At 37.8% G+C, this 14108-nt stretch overlaps 1 protein-coding gene across 2 annotated transcripts in view; it reads right to left on the bottom strand.

Moving 5' to 3' along the window:
* Positions 1–1667: 1667 nt before the first annotated feature.
* LOC127440990 (integrin beta-1-like) overlaps positions 1668–14108 on the bottom strand; it is a 37975-nt gene continuing 25534 nt past the window's right edge. For both annotated transcript variants that reach the window (XM_051698090.1, XM_051698091.1), the window contains exons 8-16: positions 13941–14036; positions 13311–13400; positions 13020–13160; positions 11560–11762; positions 11222–11460; positions 7896–8118; positions 6775–7007; positions 6515–6681; positions 1668–3154 (exon numbers count right to left, since the gene is read on the bottom strand). In XM_051698090.1, the coding sequence (XP_051554050.1) occupies positions 3089–3154; positions 6515–6681; positions 6775–7007; positions 7896–8118; positions 11222–11460; positions 11560–11762; positions 13020–13160; positions 13311–13400; positions 13941–14036 (1458 nt within the window). In that variant the 3' untranslated portion in view covers positions 1668–3088. The remainder of the gene's footprint in view (positions 3155–6514; positions 6682–6774; positions 7008–7895; positions 8119–11221; positions 11461–11559; positions 11763–13019; positions 13161–13310; positions 13401–13940; positions 14037–14108) is intronic.

The following is a 14108-nucleotide window of genomic DNA, read 5'->3' as shown; positions in this document are numbered from 1 at the left end:
GCTAAATTGCTAATTTGGTTCTAGAAAATCACTTGCCATTATATCAAACACAGTTGAAAGCTATTTGGTTCGTTAAACGAAGCTTAACATTGTCTTTGTGTTTGTTTTTGAGTTGCCACCGTATGCAATAGACTGGCATGTCTTAAGGTCAATATTAGGTCAAAAATGACAAAAAAAAGAAACAGCTTTCTCTAGAAACTCGTCATTCAATCATTGTTTTGAGGAATGAAGGATATACAATACTTGAAATTGCCAAAAAAACTGAAGATTTCATACAAAGATGTACACTACAGTCTTCAAAGACAAAGGACAACTGGCTCTAACAAGGACAGAAAGAGATGTGGAAGGCCAGATGTACAACTAAACAAGAGGATAAGTACATCAGAGTCTCTAGTTTGAGAAATAGATGCCTCACGTGTCCTCAGCTGACAGCTTCATTGAATTCTACCTGCTCAACACCAGTTTCATGTACAACAATAAAGAGAAGACTCATGGGTGCAGACCTTATGGGAAGAATTGCAAAGAAAAAGCCACTTCTGAAACAGAAAAACAAAAAGAAAAGGTTAAAGTGGGCAAAGAAACAGACATTGGACAACAGATAACTGGAAAAGAGTGTTATGGATCTTAACCCCATTGAGCTTTTGTGGGATCAGCTAGACTGTAAGGTGCGTGAGAAGTGCCCGACAAGACAGCCACATCTATGGCAAGTGCTACAGGAAGTGTGGGGTGAAATGTCACCTGAGTATCTGGACAAACTGACAGCTAGAATGCCAAGATTCTGCAAAGCTGTCATTGCTGCACATGGAGGATTTTTTGATGAGAACTCTTTAAGTAGTTCTGAAATTGTTTTTCAAATTGTAATAGTAATTTTTCACATTATTAATGTTCTGACTATACATTGTGATCAGCTGAATGCCACTTTGGTGAATGAAAGTACCAATTTATTTCCATAAGAGAAAAATCTGTAGATTATTCCAAACTTTTGGCCGCCAGTGTATATGCAAGGTGTGACCAAAATGGAGTGATACTATCAGAATTTACTCAGGTAGCCTATCTATTCATAGAGGGACGATAAATAAATGAATTCCAAACTTTGTGACAGTGTTGAAATAACAGTGCTTTATGGGTTAGGAATGATGAATAACTATTGGTAATTTGCTATTAACATATTTTTAGGATTGGGGGTAATAGTTTAAAGAATTTGCCATTGGGAAAACCCATATTTGTTGATCATTAATCAAAATATTGGAGGGGACATTTGATTTCTTGAAAGTTATCTTTGTGAATGAAATGATGATTCCTCATTCAAAACCCAGTAACACAGATAATTAGCCTGTAAAAATGTCTGCGCATAGACGGGAACTATTTGACTCATCATGTGACTTTTAACCCCAAAGAATACATTTGATTTAAGAGTTCTTTGTTCTGTGACAGATCCAATACTTGATGAAACCTCCATAGGAATCCATAATGCTCAAATAAGTGTTTTTTGTGTATGAAATCACATTGATGTCTTTAAAATAACTGACAGTTGTATAGTTTCCTTCTAAACCCAAGTACTCAGCTGTTTAAACATGAAATCTCTAAATTCAAATATTAAATAAATTGACAAAATATTTCCTTTTTTAAACATACTGACCCACAAACGCACACAGTTAGCAACACAATGCAGTGTTTTCACTTCTTTATTTTAATAAATAACTCCGATTGTGACATGGGCATGATGCACAAATGAAAAAAGGCACTTTAAAAAAAATCAAAGTCTGTGTAATGTGATTAAGCTTTTCAAAGTAATTAAAAAAGTAAAAAACAAGTAATCCTTCTAATAACACTGATCTTTACCAACAATAATCTGAAAAGTTAGTCACATTCCTGTCTCTTTCTGGACAATGATGTTAAAAAGGAAAAGACAAAAACAAATGAGAAGCAAGTCCAGTTACAGAGAGTAACAGACACAACATTCTTGCACAGTAGACGGTAAATATTTGGCATCAGTGATAAAGAGAAATAAGGGACCTGAGTTTTCATCCTTAAAACGAATATAAAAAGTTCTTTTTCATGACTGTACACTTACAGTATGTTTTTAATAATGAAAAAGCAACAGTTGATTGTTCCATTCACAACACTAAAATTGTCCCTCTAATGTATTTCAAAATCTTTCCAATGGTCACACGAGACAAACTCAGATTTTGCAAAGGCAAAGACATTTAAATCAAATATTTGACTGAAAACACTACACCAAATGCTCTGATTGGTTGGCAACAAAAAAAGCTTGTGACAAAGACTTTTTTGCATGATGTAATTAACAATAAAAAAAAAACTTATCGATGTGCATGATAACACACTCACACTATAGATAGGTCACAAAACCATCTGACTTGGAGACCTAAGAAAGGCAATGCGTTGCACGTCTGCACAATGAACCACAGATTCACAAAGATCTAAACATTATAGACAGGACTCTAATCACCCAGAGTTATGCAGACAGCACAGAGCAACATCTGTGTCTACATGAAGAGCACCTTGAATTCAAACAGCAGTGGTCAGCTACAGCTACGTACTATACCAGTGACAGTACACTCCATCCACAGGTTTAAAAGCTTCCTGTACCATCAAGGAGACACAAAATTGACTGAGTAATTACTGTCATATATGTCATGTTTATAACAGACTGAAACTGGTATGTACAATAACTCCAGATTATAACATGAGATTGTGTCTGTCCTTTGTGGATAACATTCTTATTCCCTAGATGACCACATATTACACACCATGATCACTTTAAACAGAAAAACAAGGCACAACAGACCAATGGCTAAAACCAAAATAATTGAACTGAACATTGAAATCACTGTCTAAAATTGCATTAAAAAAGTAAACACTCAAGTTTATACATACTGTACAGTTCCAAAATGATGCATAGAAACACAGGTTAATAGATTATACTGAACAGTGGCAATTGCACAGCCAAAAAGTGATAAAAAAAAGAAAAAAGAAAAAAGTAAAGAACAAAGGGAACTTCAAACTATTCTTTTCCTCTTTAATTGTTTTGCATACAGTGTTGCTTGAAGATGGACAGATTCGTCCATTACTTGCCCTCATATCTGGGGTTCACCACCGTGGTCACAGCGCTCTTGTAAATAGGATTCTCACCCTGGAGATCAACATATAAAAGAACATAATTAGAACAAACTTCAAATATAACTATAGAATCATCAGGTTAGGACACTGCACAGCAAATATGGTAGACTTTGGTTACAAGCATGTGTATAAATAAACCAGCAACAAATAATGCACAACAGGTCAAACTTTCTTGCAGTTATCATGAAGGTGTGAATATGTGATTAAAATTCTTGTTAAGTTCCTTTAGTATTAGAACCCACAAATGTGTTGACAAATCTGGTTCCACTCTGAGATAGTTCTCCAAAAACTGAAAATTCTCTTATTATCCTCATGTTGTTCCACACCTGCATGACTTTCATTTCTCCATAGAACACAAAAGGAAACATTTAACAGAATGCTGACAATTGAGTTTTGAAAGCTACAGTGGAGGGCAAGATTTTCAGCAAATAATGACTTGAATTTTGGTCTGTTTCTCACACAAAGCTATGTATTCAGTAGACATGGGATATAAAGCACAATCCAAATTGACGACTTTTTTTGGTTTTGTTGTGGAGCTTTTTTTGTCTTTTTGGTGCACGACTGTCTGTAGTCACTGTCTGCTTTCATTACATGGAAAAGGGCAGCGTCAACATTCTACTAAATTGTGTCCCACGGAAGGAAGAAAAGTCATACGGGTTTGTAACGACCTGAAAGGGATAGTTCACTCAAAAATGAAAATTCTCTCATCATTTACTCACACTTATGTCATCCCCGATGTGTATGATTTCCTTTCTTTAGCAGAACACAAACAAAGATTTTTTTTGTGAAGAATATCTCAGCTCTGTAGGTCCATCCAATGCAAGTGAATGGTGATCAGACCTTTGTAGCTCCAAAAATCACAAAGGAAATATAAAAGTAATCTATATGACTCAGTGTTTAAATACATATCTTCAGAAGTAATATAATAGGTGTGGGTGAGAAACAGATCAATATTTAATTCCTTTTTTTACTCTAAATCTTCCCTTGAACTTTCACTTTCAGATAGTGAAACTAAACAGGCACCACATGTGACTTTCAGATATAAAAGTGATAGTGGAGATTGAGTAAAAAAAGACAATGATTTAACCACTGGAGTCTTATGGATTACTTCTTTGTTTCTTATGTGATTTTTTTGGAGCTACAAGGGTCTGATCACCATTCACTTGCATTGTAAGGACCTACAGAGCTGAAATATTCTTCTAAAAATCTTCGTTTGTGTTCTGCTGAAGAAAGAAAGTCATACACATCCGGGATGGTGTAAGGGTGAGTAAATGATGAGAGAATTTAAATTTCTGGGTGAACTATCCCTTGAAGGTGGGTAAATTATGACAGTTTTCTTTTTTGGGGTATACGGTTCCTTTAAACATTTACTTAACATTGTGGAAAAAGGCACATCCTATAATTAGTGAAGTTTGAGTAAATGATAATTCACAAGCTATCCATTTTATACACAAGTCTGAAGTGTTGTTAAAGTGACAGAGATGAAAAGAGAGACATAAGAAACAGAAAGCACATGCATTCAGTAAAGAAAAGTACAGACTCTTGCTCAAAGCGTGACACCTTTATTTCCATAACTTGGATTCTGGAAATTATTAATGGGGCTCTTGTATATGGGGTTCTCTTGCTAGATAGAAAAAGAAGAACAAAGAAAATTTTACAAGCGAGAGAGAGAGAGAGAGAGAGATAGAAAATACAGAAAGAGGGAGAAATTGAGGCAGAATGGAAAATAATAAAATTGAAGTGCAGTAAAGCAATGATGAAACAGAAGTAGTTCAGAGAGTTAAACAAGTGTAATTCTTTGGCTGGGTCAGTATAAAATCTGACTTCTTGGAACTGTCTTGCCTGCAGCATGATTACACAAGAACTTTGTAAAACCATAAAATTGAAACATACTCTATTCCTCTTGCATTCAAAAAGAGCAATACAACCACACACCAGCAGAGAGCAGTAGTGACTTCCCCCTGATGCAATAAAGGCCACACCCCACAAAATGAGGTCAGATATCCTAATACAAATGGCTGCTCTTTAATTCTCATGGTTAAGTAGAGATTAAACTACCTTGACATGAATATACAGTACATTCCTGGAGTCATTCCAGTACACTGAATTAAAGGAATAGGTCACCCAAAAATGAAAATTCTCTCATCATTTTCTCATCCTCATGCCGTCCCAGATGTGTATGACTTTCTTTCTTCAGCCGAACACAAAGATTTTTAGAAGAATATTTCAGCTCTGTGGGTCCGTACAATGCAAATGAATAGGTACCAAAACTCTGAAGCTCCAAAAATCACATAAAGACAGCATAAAAGTAATCTATAAGACTCCAGTGGTTAAATCCATGTCTTTTGAAGCTATATGATAGGTGTGTGTGAGAAACAGATCAATATTTAAGTCCTTTTTTAGAATATATTCTCCTCCCGGCCCAGTAGGTGGCGATATGCACTATGAATGCAAATCGCCAAAAACACAAGAATGTGAAAGTGAAGATTTACAGTAAAAAAGGACTTAAATAATGATCTGTTTCTCACCCACACCTGTCAGATTCTGAAGATATGGATTTAACCACTGAAGTTGTATGGATTACTTTTATTCTGCCTTTATGTGCTTTTGGAGCTGCAAAACTTTGGTATCCATTTACTTGCATTGTATGGACCTACAGAGCTTAAATTTTCTTCTAAAATTTTTCGTCAATGTTTAGTAGAAGAAAAAGTCATACACATCTGGCATGGCATGATCGTGAGAAAATGTTCATTTTTGGGTAAACGATTCCTTTAAAGAGGCACTGAAGGCATTACTGAAAAAATAGTTAAAGGCAAAATAAAACTTATTTCGCAACCCATTCTACTTCTGTAATGTGGAAACAAGAAAAACAATTGAGGTTCGTGATTGAGGCCACGTCCACACTAGTAGTGTTTTCAACCTAAAATGTTTTTGTGTGGACATTGCCTAAATCATTAAAAGTGGGCATTTCATTCAAGAATACAGCCAGACCTGAATGCGAGTTTGCAGTCGATTGTGGACTACTCCCCTCTTAAAAACACACAACAGGCGACAGGCAACAGGTAAGTTTTGATTAATTTCCTTTCAAACTTCATTTAAATTCAGTTCAGTTCAATCAATGAATCAATTAATTAAATTAATTGATTCAAAACTCTGATTCAACAATTTGTTTACATCATCATCGCTTTATGCCGTTTGAGGAAGTGCATAAATATTGAGATATCGAATATTGCTAAAAAATATTGCGATCATGAGAGGGGGCCACCCATATGTAGAATAAATAAAATAGCCTTTTCTCTGCCCCTTATATGACGATGATCAAGTTGATATGATTTGATTGGAAATAACTTTTCATATGCAAACAGATGCATACCGTGTCCCACTTGGCATTCATCTTCTCCTTCTCAAATTTGGCGAACTCTCTGCGGTCATGAATAATCATGAGCAGCTTCCAGATGAGCAGAAGAGCTAAACCGATCAGAACAATTCCTGCGACCACACCCGCTACAATTGGGATGATGTCAGGGCCCGAAGGGCACTCTGTGAACACAGGCACAAAGCGTTGTTGGACAAAAAGTGTTTTCATCAAACTAATTAATGAAACTAGTAAGCATAATCCATTCCCTCACATACCAAGATCCTCTGCCACATGAACCTCAACAGTGCTGTCATTTTTGGTAGCATAGGTGAAGAAGAACCAGCAGTCGTTAGCGTCCCGCTCTTTGCAGTGGTTGATGTAGGGCTGGTCGTTTGGCTGAGGAAGTTCTTCCTTCTTCTTCACCTTCTTCAGAGTAAAATAGCTGCAGTCATCATCACATGTATCTTTCTTTTCACCCGTGTTAAATGCTCGACACTGAACACACTCCCTGCAAGGGAAATCACATGTGATTGTAGGCCAATTAATATGCTTGGATATATTTGGGCTCTGCTCCCTTACCATCAAATGTGTACATAGGCAAGCTACCTTTTGAGGCAGCATCATAACAGAAATGGAACTTTACAAGTGACTGATTTGAAACACTCTTCATGGGCAGTAACACACCTCTTAAAATGAGTCATGTGCCACCTTGACATCCACATAAATAGTGTCGCAATCAAGAAATGAAAAAGTTTCTAGATATACAACATGATCGGTCTCTCTTACATCTTGTTTTTGTACCTACGTTGTCCACATGACATGTCATGCTAATTGTCCAGTAATTGACTTCAAGTCAACAGCAAACAGAGTCAAAGTCATTACGTGCTTGCAGTCTGATGTTAGCATATTGCTAAGCTAACAATGTGATATTCCAATAAATACTACAAATATATATATATATATATATATATATATATATATAGGGTAAAATAGTCAGTTTCTAATTATATGGAGCTATTTTCCATCATTACTATTATCAATACTGAATAAAATATATTTATAATGGATATTTTCATCGTGTTTGTCATCTTGGATGAAAATTTGAGCTTGTCTCATGAATTCTGGGATATAAAAGGCAGCTTATTTTGCTGCCTACTGTTAGGATCAGCTTTCACATCGATAATGTGCCAATAATTCCTTAAAATGCAGTCTAGGCAGGCAGCTTACTAGGCTTTGGAACAGAGCCTAGGTTAGTTTATTAGTTCGATACATTGATTTAGAGCACCACTGATAAGAGAATTGTCCCATTTCACAAGCCAATAGTTCAACCCACTAGGCATCTTAGCAATATAAGCTTGTTAGCCTCAGTAGTGCATATGTTCTGCTAGTAACTCACTTGTGCTCAGTGCAAACTCCAGGGCATGTTGGGCAGATTTCACAGGTCGGGCCCTGGAACTTTGAGTCAGTACATTTACACATGCCACACTCACAGGTGCCTCGGCCGTTACAGATTTGTTTGTTACTGGCCAAACAGGTTGAGGTGTCCAGAGAGCAGTCACATGCACTGCCTGTGTAGTTAGCATCACAGATACACTTTCTGCACTCACATCGACCGTGCCCTGACAAGAAAGAAACAGATACAAAAGAACTTCAAGTTAACTTCCTCTTACAAGTATATGCCAATGCCTTAAATATCTGGCAAATCTGATTTTCAGAAATTCGTTTGCAGAGCACAGGATTTTGTAGTAGGATTTTTGCCATTGAGACATTAAGGTTTTCCACCACTGTGATACAAAATTTGCAGATCGTACAAAATATTTTTGTCGTAAGGAAAAGTCTTCAGGTTTTGACCACTTAGTTTGATGACCGTTTGCCTTTGTGATCAATCTTAGCTACTGCCGGTTCTTGCAGTAACTGCTCCTATAATGATCAAATGAAGGAACCAACAGGAGCACAGCGACTGATGATGTAATCAACACCCCAGCTACTATAAACAAAAAAGTCAGGGAGGCAAACTCATGAGAGGTGAAATGGTGAGAAAGTAATGTATATTTTCAGTTGATTTGTTGTATGTAAAGATTTTTGTTGCATTTAAAGATTTTTTGTTAAGTGTTAGTTTTTTGTTAAGCTTAAAGAAACCCTTTCAAGTGATTTTAATAAGGAAAATGTATAAAATATTACCAAATTTAGGCAAGTTAGCTTCAGAAAAGGTGATTTTAGCTGAAAGATGAGTAGTTTGTATACTTTAAGTACTACACTACCCAGAAATCTGAACAGACATACACCAATCAGAGAAGTTGTTGTTACCGTGACATCCTCTTTTGCTTGGCAATGACCAGTTTTAGGTGTAATCTGATTACAAAATAATTAGTTACAGTAATCTAATTATTTATAGTCAAAAGTGGTGTAAAGTTTTACATTTTAAATTCTTGTAATCCGATTACAGTTACCGACTTTCAATTACAGTATTTACTTTTAAGTAGTTTGCTTGAGTTACACATTTCTAAAAAATGTTTACAGAATATATGTAAAACATGAATTTTGTGCATATGTCCTTCTGTTTCTTTCTGTGAAAGCTGAAGGGTGTGCACCCCTTAATGAGTCATTGTAAGGGAGAAAAGCATGGTGCTGAGCATATTACTTGCAAGAAACAATAAAAAAAGAAGAAATACAGACATTGAAGACAAACAAAAAGTTCTATGAGAAGTGTTTTAGAAAGTAACTTAAATTAAGAAGTTAGTAATGTCATTACTTTGATGAAGTAATCAATAAAGTAATCTGATTACAATTTTAGAGAATTCATTAGTAATTTGTAGGGTATTACTTTAAGTAACTTAACCAACACTGTCCATGACTTACTAAAGATTGTTTTCCCCCAGGTACAGTGCATCCGGAAAGTATTCACAGCGCTTCACTTTTTCCACATTTTATTATGTTACAGCCTTATTCCAAAATGGATTAAATTCATTATTTTCCTCAATTCTACAAACAATACCCCATAATGACAACGTGAAAGAAGTTTGTTTGAAATCTTTGCAAATTTATTAAAAATAAAAAATGAAAAAAAAATCACATGTACATAAGTATTCACAGCCTTTGCTCAATACTTTGTTGAAGCACCTTTGGCACAATTACAGCTTCAAGTCTTTCGGAGTATGATGCTACAAGCTTGGCACACCTATTTTTGGGCAGTTTCTCCCATTCTTCTTTGCAGGACCTCTCAAGCTCCATCAGGTTGGATGGGGAGCATTGGTGCACAGCCATTTTCATATCTCTCCAGAGATGTTCAATTGGGTTCAAGTCTGGGCTCTGGCTGGGCCACTCAAGGACATTCACAGAGTTGTCCTGGAGCCACTCCTTTGTTATCTTGGCTGTGTGCTTAGGGTCGTTGTCCTGTTGGAAGATGAACCTTCGCCCCAGTCTGAGGTCCAGAGTGCTCTGGAGCAGGTTTTCATCAAGGATGTCTCTGTACATTGCTGCATTCATTTGTCCCTCTATCCTGACTAGTCTCCCAGTTCCTGCCGCTGAAAAACATCCCCACAGCATGATGCTGCCACCACCATGCTTCACTGTAGGGATGGTATTGGCCAGGTGATGAGCGGTGCCTGGTTTCCTCCAGACATGACGCTTGCCATTCAGGCCAAAGAGTTCAATCTTTGTTTCTCGTGGTCTGAGAGTCCTTCAGGTGCTTTTGGGCAAACTCCAGGCAGGCTGTCATGTGCCTTTTACTGAAGAGTGGCTTCCGTCTGGCCACTCTACCATACAGGTCTGATTGGTGGAGTGCTGCAGAGATGGTTGTTCTTCTGGAAGGTTCTCCTCTCTCCACAGAGAAATGCTGGAGCTCTGTCAGAGTGACCATTGGGTTCTTGCTCACCTCCCTGACTAAGGCCCTTCTCCCCTGATCGCTCAGTTTGGCCAGGCGGCCAGCTCTAGGAAGAGTCCTGGTGGTTCCAAACTTCTTCCATTTACGGATGGAGGAGGCCACTGTGCTCATTGGGACCTTCAATGCTGCAGAAACTTTTCTGTATCCTTCCCCAGATCTGTGACTTGATACAATCCTGTCTCGGAGGTTTACAGACAATTCTTTGGACTTCATGGCTTGGTTTGTGCTCTGACCTGCACTGTTAACTGTGTGACCTTATATAGACAGGTGTGTGCCTTTCCAAATCATGTCCAATCAACTGAATTTACCACAGGTGGACTCCAATCAAGTTGTAGAAACATCTCAAGGATGATCAGTAAACAGGATGCACCTGAGCTCAATTTTGAGTGTCATGGCAAAGGCTGTGAATACTTATGTACATGTAATTTTTTTCGTTTTTTTATTTTTAATAAATTTGCAAATATTTCAAACAAACTTCTTTCATGTTGTCATTATACAGTTTGTATAATTTTGAGGAAAATAATGAATTTAATCCATTTTGGAATCAGGCTGTAACATAACAAAATGTGGAAAAAGTGAAGCGCTGTGAATACTTTCCGGATGCACTGTACAAAGTTGTAAAAAAGAGTGCAACACAACTTCAATTTTGCATGTCAATTAAGATATCAGAATGTGACAACTTTAGCTAAGATGAATATCAGTAAGACAATAACGACTGATGTTGCACAGTTTAGCCAAGATCTCATTGGGGCCATAATTGTAAAACCCAACAAGTAACAATCGTACAGGACAGCGAAGATTGTGCAGTAAACAGGCTGAAGACAAATATGTAGTCGTACCTCCACAGAGCTTGTTGTTGGAGCGGTCACAGTTGAAGTTGTCACACTCGCAGAACTTGCCGCTGTACCTCTCCTCTGGGTTGTCTCTTTTCTTACATTCACATGTTCCACAAACGCAGTCTCCATTATTACTGCAAATATCTGTTCCGTTATCCATGCGGCAGTTTGCATCCAGATCCTCCGTCCTCACCTCGTCTTTGCTACATTCACAAACCCCGCCAATACGTCCCTCATTGCATCTGAAAACAAGCAGAGGTCGATAAGTTTAGATTGGTCTGAGATATATGGAATCTTCAGAAGCATGTATGGGAGATGCTATAAGTTTGAGAAAACGTTACCTGCATGCCCCACACTCCAATGTTCCATTGCCGAAGTGACATGCTGGACTGTTTGGGATTCCTTCTTTGTGACACTCACATTCGCAGATGAAGTTAAGGACGATCTCCACCTCCTCGGTGAAGCCCAGTGGTTTAATCTTTATAGTCTCTGATATACCATTAGATGGGCAACCCTTAGCAGTGATTGCTACCTCAAACGCCACCTATAAAACAAAGATAAAAAACTTTAAGTGAGCAAACAGAAGTCTTCGTTTTGCAAACAGTTTGAAATCGATGACGAGACATATGATAGACAATGATGTTTGACATCATTGACGTCAAAACTGGCGTGACACATCTTGACACACCAGTTTGAAATTTAACACAAGTGTAAATGAGATTTGGGAGCTACGGTGGAGCTTAAGTGAATAACAACTTAGTTCACCCAAAAATAAAAATTCTCTCATCATTTAGTCACCCTCATGCCATCTTCGTGTGTATGAATTGCTTTCTTCTGCTGAACACAAACAAAGATTTTTATAAGACTATCTCAGCTCCGTAGGTCCATTCAAAGCAAATGAATGGTGGCCTGGCCTTTGAATTTTAATTTTTGGGTGAACTAACCCATTAGATTTCGTTCTGTTCCTCACATTAGGCTATAGTATGGCTTAAGAAGACGACATATAGTGCACGAGTTGTATAGATTACTTTTATGATACTTATATAGTGCGTGTTTTTCATTATTGGAGCTTGAAAAAGAACACTTTTTTTTGCTCCCAATTTGGAATGCTAAATTCCCAGTGTGCTTTTAAATCCTTGTGGTTGCATAGTGATACGCCTCAGTCTGGGTGGCGGAGGACGAATCCCAGTTGCCTCCGTGTCGGAGACCGTCAACCTGCGCATCTTATCACGTGGCTTGTTGAGCGCATTGCCATGGAGACACAGCACGTGTGGAGGCTTCACGCCATCCACCGCGGCAACCACGCTCAACTCACCACATGCCCCACGAGAACGAACCACATTATAGCGACCACGAGGATGTTACCCCATGTGACTCTACCCTCCCTAGCAACCGGGCCGATTTGGTTGCTTAGGAGACCTGGATGGAGTCACTCAGCACGCCCTGGGATTCGAACTAACGAGCTAGCGAACTCCAGGGGTGATAGCCAGCGTCTTTACAACTGAGCTAGCCAGGCTCAAAAGAAGAACTCTTAACCCTAAAATATCTTTTGTGTTCCACAGAAGAAAGTCATAAGTCATTAAGTATTATTTTAAGTGCCTTGGTCAAGAATCAAACCAGCAACCTTCCAGTTACCAACCTTTATCATGCCACACCACTCTAAAAGGTAGATCATTCCATTTAGCAAATTTTACCCAATGGAAAAGTAAATGTGCTCAGCTGAATACACTGAAATTAAACTGTCAAAAACACATCTGCACAAAAGATAGTCAAGATTTAAAAAGGCAGAAATTATCCTCACCTCATCCCCAATTAAGATGTTGGAGCACTTCCTCCCATTTTCTCCTTTTTCGCTCACCCCATTCTTGCAGTGTGAGATGTAGGAGATGGACACACCCTCAGGCAACCTACTATTTTCCAGAATGACCTCAGAGGACAGAGACTGCGAGAAAGATGTAGGAAAAGTTATAAAATAAAATATATACAGGGTTGCACTGTTAAAAACACTGAGGAGAAAAGAATAATGTATTTCATGCAAGTCAAGTGTGCTATGTTTTTCAAAATTTCCCCCCATCTCTTGAGATCTACTTACATTATATGCATCAATAATGAGTTTTATCACATTGCTAGAATTTGAGGATAGTGTTCCCACAGCAGACTTTGGAATGAGGTTTTTCAGTTCCTGCAGATGAAACAAAAGTGTCCAGATTTTTTTCATGTGATATTTCATTTTCAAAAACATAACACCGTATTCAAACCAGGCATGATGTGGTGAGTTTACAGCACAGCAAAACTGCTGTGTGATGTGGCACACAGTGTTGGGTAGTAATGGATTACATGTAATATGGATTACATAATCAGAATGACAAAAATCTAAATACAAGTACTTGAACTGCACAGCAAAACGTAATCAGATTACATAACCTAAAAATTGTAATCTAAAATATTGCATTACAGATTACAATTTTAGTTGTGTAATTTTTAATTAGTACCAGATTACATTACAGAGTTAATCTACCTAATGTAGAGCTGCATTTTGGACCAATGAGATTTCACGGTGGGCGGGGCTACCTGGCATGACGCCACAGAAATACAAACCAAGCGAACAACAAAATGTCCTATCGCTCACTGCTTTATCGCATCGCGTATGGTTACGACATGGCTTTACAGAATCTGACTCGCTTCTTGATACAGATGCAAAAGCTAGTTTGTGTTTTATTACCTGGTAAACAGGTTGGAACTCTTCAGTTACAGCAAAAATGGTCTGAATGTTGTTTTCACTTAGTTTCTGAACCAGATGAGCGATGGATGGGTAGTCCTTGAAAGGAGGGAAAGAAATGATACGTTACATAGATTCATGGAGGGTAATCCAGAAGTCTTATTCAGCAAT

This window comes from Myxocyprinus asiaticus, chromosome 5 (genome assembly GCF_019703515.2).
Source record: "Myxocyprinus asiaticus isolate MX2 ecotype Aquarium Trade chromosome 5, UBuf_Myxa_2, whole genome shotgun sequence".
Taxonomy (NCBI): domain Eukaryota; kingdom Metazoa; phylum Chordata; class Actinopteri; order Cypriniformes; family Catostomidae; genus Myxocyprinus; species Myxocyprinus asiaticus.
This window is presented reverse-complemented; position numbering and strand designations above follow the sequence as displayed.